The 7,945-nt window shown below is 33.5% G+C and overlaps 1 protein-coding gene across 3 annotated transcripts; it reads right to left on the bottom strand.

Annotated features, from left to right (window-relative positions):
* Positions 1–1,363: 1,363 nt before the first annotated feature.
* On the bottom strand, positions 1,364–5,404 carry LOC110775911 (uncharacterized). Of its 3 annotated transcripts, none has more exons than XM_021980507.2 (2): positions 5,231–5,404; positions 1,364–2,144 (listed from the first exon to the last, which is right to left on the bottom strand). In XM_021980507.2, the coding sequence occupies exon 2, from the start codon at positions 2,135–2,137 to the stop codon at positions 1,481–1,483; it is 657 nt and encodes a 218-aa protein (XP_021836199.1). In that variant the 5' UTR covers positions 2,138–2,144; positions 5,231–5,404; the 3' UTR covers positions 1,364–1,480. The 3 variants fall into 3 exon arrangements, with proteins under 3 accessions (XP_021836199.1, XP_021836200.1, XP_021836198.1); XM_021980508.2 differs by having other exon boundaries at positions 1,364–2,141; XM_021980506.2 differs by having other exon boundaries at positions 1,364–2,157; positions 5,231–5,401.
* Between the last annotated feature and the right edge of the window lie 2,541 nt (positions 5,405–7,945).

Here is a 7,945-nt window from a genome sequence, read left to right as displayed (position 1 = left end):
TTGTTGTATTGTTTGTTCTTAATTTCATGTTGGCTTTAAAATTCATCATAAAATTGTTCATAATTGTTGTATTGTTTGTTCTTTTTTCTTGACTTTTATGTTCTTTTTTATATTGTTTGTTCTTTTTTGTTGAATTATTTGTTCTTTTTTTTTATTTGTTTGTTCATAATAATTATCTGCTTTATTGTTTGTTCTTTTTTTTTTGTATTGTTTGTTCTTTCATGTTGGCTTTAAAATTCATCATAAAATTGTTCATAATTGTTGTATTGTTTGTTCTTTTTTCTGGAATTTTATGTTCTTTTTTTATATTGTTTGTTCTTTTTTGTTGAATTATTTATTCTTTCTTGTTTATTTGTTTGTTCACAATAAATATATGGTTAATGTTCATAATGAAATTGTTCACTTCATTGGTCTTTTATGTTTTTACAAGCGCCTATATTGTTTATTTCCAAATAAATAAATAAATGTTCATTCCAAAATAGTAAATGTTCATTCCAAATAAATAAATAAATGTTCATTTCCGAAATATTAAATGTTCATTTCCGAAATAGTAAATGTTCATTTTTGTAGTTTATTTCCAAATAAATAAATAAATGTTCATTTCCAAAATAGTAAATGTTCATTCCAAATAATAAATAAATGTTCATTTCCGAAATAGAAAATGTTCATTTTTGTACCAGTATTTGTTCTTTCTTGTTGTATTGTTTGTTCTTTCATGTTGGCTTTAAAATTCATCATAAAATTGTTCATAATTGTTGTATTGTTTGTTCTTTTTTCTGGAATTTTATGTTCTTTTTTTATATTGTTTGTTCTTTTTTGTTGAATTATTTATTCTTTCTTGTTTATTTGTTTGTTCACAATAAATATATGGTTAATGTTCATAATGAAATTGTTCACTTCATTGGTCTTTTATGTTTTTACAAGCGCCTATATTGTTTATTTCCAAATAAATAAATAAATGTTCATTTCCAAAATAGTAAATGTTCATTCCAAATAAATAAATAAATGTTCATTTTTGTAGTTTATTTCCAAATAAGTAAATAAATAAATGTTCATTTCCAAAATAGTAAATGTTCATTCCAAATAAATAAATAAATGTTCATTTCCGAAATAGTAAATGTTCATTTTTGTACCAGTATATTAATGTTCATTTTAAACAACACAAAACGACATCGTTTTGGATGGGGTACAACCAGCTTTGGCTGTACCCGGGTATAGCCAAAAATTTGCGAAGGTTTATGGAGTAATAATATCCACTGCTAAAAAATTGTAAACCAGTTCAAAACTACTGGTGATGGCTACTACTACCTGCATCATCAAAGCTTTCAAGCATGTATTTTCATGCTCTACAAAAATCAGCAGCTTACCTCAAAAGTAAAATTTACTTGTAATCAAGAGATAACACATAATTAATTGCCAAAAAAAAAAGATAAAAAGCGGTGAAGATTATCGTCATAATACAATCCTAAAGCATAAAAGATCAAAATCTCTCAGCCAGTCGAGCAGTGACTGCTCTGAGTTTCGAATAAACCTTTCCAGCAGGCGACCCTAATATTAGGCTGCAAAGTGAACTCCGCGCTACCTTGTTGTTTGTAAAAGAACCCAGAATATGGATCTTAGAGTCTGCAACTACAATCCTTGTCCTTGTCGCATTTTCGATGGCAAACTTTGTTTTACCTCCTTTACCAGAAAGCCTACCAATGGCACGTGACTTATGGTCACCTTTAAGTGTTTTAACATCCTTGATCTCGAATGATTCAACAAAGAGCTCATCTACCCTCAAAAGAGCAACTGCATCTGTAACATCGAATCCAAGCATGAAGGCATGGACAAAATCAGCACACTTTTGCAGGTTACTTACGTCTGGGGTGTCGGCCCTAGTTTTCAGCTCAACCCTGCGGTTTTTAAGGTTCATCCTCACATCGATTTTCATCTGCTCATATATTGGGTTGTAGATTTCCAGCCATGCTTTTTTCAAGGGGGTGAAACGATGAGGAGGAACAGCTACCTTTCTAAATTGTACCAGACCATCGGACATCTCATGAGCCCTCAAAGCCCCAAATTTGGGCTTTGATGGAAGAGGTGCTGATGCAGCTACTTCAACCTCCATGGTATTCATGTCACTTTTGCCTTCCATTCTACTGCTACAGAGAAAATCTAAAAACAATTCACATCAAAGTTCATAAGGTAACAGGTTAAGAGCAAATTGCAAATTTCTAATTATTACATGGAATTTCATTAAAATAACAAAAGTGGAAGTAATAGATTGGTACAAAATCATCAGACATGTATAAAATGTGTACCTACAGGAAGAGTTATTTAAGAATTGACTGACATCTTATTCTAAAATCAGTCAACATTTCTCGACTAAGTTTTCTTGAACATTTCAATGAGTTAACCCTATGATTGGGGTCCAAGTTTTACAAAAAATCACCGATCAGGACCTCAAAGTTTTTTTGTCACCATTTAGGACCTCATATTCCTTTTCCGATCAAAGTTAACCATCGTAGTTAAAGAAAAGAAAGGTCCTTGAGTTAAAAAATAAAAGAATAATATTTTATTTTTATTAAAGTACAAAACTAAATTATTATTTACTATTCTTACCATTATCCCTCCTCCATTTCCCCTTTTCCATCTGCAGTTGACACCATTTTCTCCAGTTATGGAGTTTCATCTAAATGTTCACAATTCAGCGATATCTAATAGTATGATCAAAAGATGCTAAGTCACTCTTCTCAAAAAAATAAAAAAAATAATTGCTAAGTCACTAGTTCCTAAAACATACTTCGTAGAATCTTAGACGTTTTAGCATATTTTGATCATACACAACAAAAATGAGTAAATGACGACATCAAATTTGTAAATCAAGAACCCAAAATTTGGAGAAATCTACTTTCTTCGACCAAGTCTAAAAAGCCAAAATCACAATAACGGATATTAACAATTGAAAACCCAGAAAAGCAAACCACGATGTGAAGTTCACAATTACTCAGTTCGAAAGTGATTTCGAACCAAGCTCAATTCGAAAGTGAAAATCTTGTAGGAAAGGATTGAATCGCTAAAAACGTTGATATTAAGGAGTTAAGTGCTTTGATGATCTAAATTCAATTCACCATTACGGGGCATCAATTTTTTCAATTGATTTGGGAGCAAACCCTAAATCTTCTATTTTTAACTAGAGAAATAGGAGAATAAAATAGAGGGTAGAATATGCATTATGATCGACTGCTCAATTAGTATTGAATGGGTTGGAGATGACGGTGGCGCTAGAAAAGGAGGAGGCGGTGAAAGAAGAGGATAAGGTATGAAGAGAAGGACAAGGAATAATTCTATTTTCCTTTTTTTATACATGTATTTTAGTTCCGGTGAGTTAAACATGAGTTAAGTGGCCGGAATCTTAACCTTAGGTCCTAATTGATGACTAAAAAAAACTGAGGTCTTGATTGGTGAGTTTTTGCAAAAGTGAGACCCCAACTATTGGGTTAACTCACATTTCAATATACCTTAGTAGGATCCATCCAGCCAGAAGAGAAGTTTGAAGAGCATGATTATTAGAGAAGTTCTAACATCGAGAATAACAGGGCAATAAAGTAGTCAAGTTTTCAAGCACCAACAATAGCCATTCTCTACATTTATGTCATTCTGCTAATAGATAATTACGTCTTCTGACTTCTAAAGTTCACTTTTATTCTCTACAGGTAATGGTACAACCGCCTGTTCATGATTGGTGAGTTTTTGCAAAAGTGAGACCCCAACTATTGGGTTAACTCACATTTCAATATACCTTAGTAGGATCCATCCAGCCAGAAGAGAAGTTTGAAGAGCATGATTATTAGAGAAGTTCTAACATCGAGAATAACAGGGCAACAAAGTAGTCAAGTTTTCAAGCACCAACAATAGCCATTCTCTACATTTATGTCATTCTGCTAATAGATAATTACGTCTTCTGACTTCTAAAGTTCACTTTTATTCTCTACAGGTAATGGTACAACCGCCTGTTCGTCTATCCCATGCATGATTACCCTTAAACAAAATCAACTTCCATCCAAACACAGCACTCATGCACTCGTCAGTCGTCCCAAGGATTAGTTTGTTCTAGGAGTTTGCAAGACCATATACAAGATCCCAACCCAGATAACAGAAATAAAAAACCATCGCGGATATGAAAGCTGAACCTGAAACTCGTCTACTATTTCAAGTTCAACTTAGCTCTCGCCACACATTCCAGCCACCACTAGTCACTTACTTTTCGATTGAGTATCTCCACATTTAGGGCTAGTTTGGTTGACATTATAATGCTTGGGAACTCTCATTTCCTAGGAAGTGAAGTGTAACTTCCTAGGAAGTTCTACTTCCCCCAAAATGGGGGGAAGTTGCTTACCTAGTTCCTGTAGAACTTTCCATCGGAATTCTAACTTCCTAACTCAACCAAACAAAAACTCTCAATTCCTAGGAAGTTAAAACACATGGGAATTACAAATACAAGGGAAATATAACTTCCCATGTGTAACCAAACATCACCTTATTATTTTCTTTCAAAAGTTCCATGACCTATAATTTACAACAAAAACACAACCAAACATACAAAAACAAAAAACAAAGAAAGTTGAGAATAAACGCTTCCGTTGATTGTTAAAACTACTTAAGCTTCTGAAATTTGCAAATCCATTATACACCCAGCAAAATACAGCCTTGGTGTGTAATTGGCACTGTCAATAGCATAGTAACCAAATAACTAGAAACATAATTAAGGGAGATAAACCCCTCAAACTCCAAACTCTGTTTCATTCAATCACGGAATGCCGGATTATAGTTTATCTCCTGAAAAGAGCAATAATTAGAAATAGATCCCATTCTTATAACTAAAGCCTTCCAGAAATCATAAACCTTACAATCATGCCCGCCCCTGAGGCAGGGCAGGACGAGGAGAGCTGAACGGTGATTGTCAAAAAAAATGGAATCGTATTAATAAGGTCAAGTATACGAATTTCAAGTAGAATTTCTCATGAAAAACACCAAAACAAACCCAACAAAATATATTTAACAATTTGAAACACACCATATCAGAAAAATCGAAACATATCAAAAATTATATTACGAATTTCACAACAAAGGACAAAGCTAACAAAAAGACCTACAGGATTTATTTAACAATTTAGAAAATTACATCTTTGAATTAAGAGAAAAAAATCAACAGAAAAATCGATACAAAATACTTGTAGATAATTACCGAGAATAGCAGCAGAGGAGAGGTGGTTGGCAGAGGCGGCGCCGACTACAACTACAAGAGGCTGCTTTTGTTGTTAGGGTTTTAAGAGGAGGAGGTAGGAGATGAAGAGAACGAGTTTGAGGAGAGAGAAAACTATTATAACATGGACACTAATTTACTTTTATTTTTTAACAAAAATAAAAAAAAGATGCAGAGCTCCTAAAAATAATCTATTTTCCCAATATTGTTATTTGTGTTAAATATGGTATAGGACGGTGCATATAGTGAATGTCCTACAATCAATGGTAGCTCCCCATATTTGACAAATTAATGACAATTCATATTGTTTCATCTACAACCTTTTAAAAGTGTGGAGTTGAACTTCACTATTCATGCAATAGTCCCCTGACTATTTTACCCCCATCTATATCCCTTTACTACTCATTTGCCCTTTTTCCTAGATCATGCCACGTGCGTCCCTTTCTCCCTCTTCAGTGTTCACTGCTTCCCCTTTTTTTAGGGTTTTTCCCTTTCTTTCTCGCCCTCGATGCCTCCTTCACTGATCTTCCCTTCCCAGTTTCTTTTTCAACGCCATTCGTTTGATTCTCAAAGGTGAGTATCTCTCTTTTATTTTATTTGTGAAATCTTACTCCGAATTTTCAAAATGTAGATCTAATTGTGGAAGTAATTACCCTATTTCGTTGCTTTTTAGTTTAATTGGGTGTTTGAATTTGCAGGGTTTAATTGAGGGTTTGGAATCAAAGGATTTGATTAAGGTATACGGAAATTCATGAATCGGTGATCCATCTCTCCATTCGCGATCCATCTTTTTTATAATTCACAGTGATCTTGGTGAAATAAAAATGGGATCGTTGAAAAGCGAGGAAGAAATTGGAGTGATTAAAGCGAAAGAATCAAATGAAGCTATAATTTACATCAATGGTGTTCGGAAAGTAATTCCTGATGGTTTAGCTCACCTGACCCTCCTTCCTTTAATATCTTCGAGTTACTTTGATTATTATTATTTCTCCTTAATTTCTATTTTTAATTTGTGGTTTTATTTGTTTTTTATTTTACTGGGTTGAAAATATTGTTTTCTTATGAATTTTTTTGAGGCTAGGGTTTTCAATTTTAACCCCACTTGATGATTTTGCTGAATTGTGTGGCTACAAATTGAAAATTTGGAAATTGCCTATTTATTGATTTTGGATGAATTATTTAGGTTTTTATTTTTATTTGAGTTTGTAGAATTATGCTCTTTTGTTGAATTTTTGATTCGCCTTTCTTCTCCTGGAATCTGATAGAATTTGGAACTAGGGTTTGTTACTGTGTTTTAATTATTTCTGGTTTTTCCAATAACTTTTGTTCAGTTTGCAATGTTCCTACGGTAAATGTCAGTCTTGATGATGATTTGTTCTATTGAACTCCAATGAATTAAGTGATAATGACTTTACTGAACATTATTGAATATAGGAAGCCTGATGAAGTCATGATATTCTTTGATTAGTGGAGTAGTTCATTCTTACAAGTGAATGTCTGATTCCTCATTTAACTTGTTTCCGCCTCTTATTCGATTTTGAAGTTATAATACATTTACACTATCTCTGAATTTAATATAATACTGAATGGTTTAGTACGGAGTAGATCATGGTAGTGATGTCGGGTGCAAAATTATGGCATCTAAATTGTCCATGTACTCTGAATCGGTCAAGGACATGGCTGTAATATCTCTATCCTCGTTATTACTTTGATTTGAACTTGGAGTAATGATGCGGGATTCCATTGTACACCCTTAATTCAAGGTGAAAATGATCAATTGGGGACAAGTTGTCCTTCGGTATTGGGATGAATTTTTACCTTATTTTATTTAGAAGGCTGAGTTCAAGTGCAATAAAAACATTTTTTGTATTGGTCTATGCAAACATGACACAATTGATAGCATTCTTGTGATTTTGCTCTGTAATATACTTTTATCTTCTGATTAATAGCTCTTATGTTTGTTTACCTTTTTTTTCGCAGTGCCGAAATAGATGGAACTTATGGTGATTCAGAGGGCCCTAAGGAGAACAACTCAAAACAGAGGTATGCTTTAAGTTCTCTTTCGTGTTTTGTAGATTTAGCATCCTTAGATTTCTTTGATTGATTGTCTACAGTTGCTGATTTTTTGGAAAATAGTTCAACAGAGTTGATTGACTGGGAACACTATACAAAAAGTGCTAAGTTGTTGATAATGGATGGATTTACCTGCAGAACCTTTGTCCTTGGGTTGTGAGTGATTGTGGCTTTGTTGATTTGCAAGACATTAATAGTAGGATAATAATAAATTGAGTATCAAATTCCTTATTGAGGTAGGGGAGTGATATAAAGTTATACAAAATCCGGAGTATATTGCTTGCCCTGTATAGTATATTCAATTTGTTTTCCCTATGAACTCATTGTGTTTATCTACCGAGGGAATGTTGTTGTAGTGAGTTATTAACGGAGTGCTGCATCATATCCTGTTCCCGAGTCCTAAGCTTTCTTTTTACGCATTGTAGGGGGAGATCCTAATCATCTGCTCCATCTAGGTCCAAAGCTTGCAGGGAGAAGGCACACAGGGACCAACTTAATGACAAGTAGTTCTCTTTCCTTTCACCTATGTTGGTTATGTTAGATTTACCAGTTTCTACTGGTTAGAGATACAACTATATATTCTTGTTGATGTCTATGTTACATGCAGCTGGTGGTGCTGGTTGA

The sequence above is a fragment of the Spinacia oleracea genome, chromosome 4 (assembly GCF_020520425.1).
Source record: "Spinacia oleracea cultivar Varoflay chromosome 4, BTI_SOV_V1, whole genome shotgun sequence".
Classification (NCBI taxonomy): domain Eukaryota; kingdom Viridiplantae; phylum Streptophyta; class Magnoliopsida; order Caryophyllales; family Amaranthaceae; genus Spinacia; species Spinacia oleracea.
The sequence above is the reverse complement of the archived record's forward strand: the minus strand, read 5'-3'. Positions and strand labels throughout refer to the sequence as shown.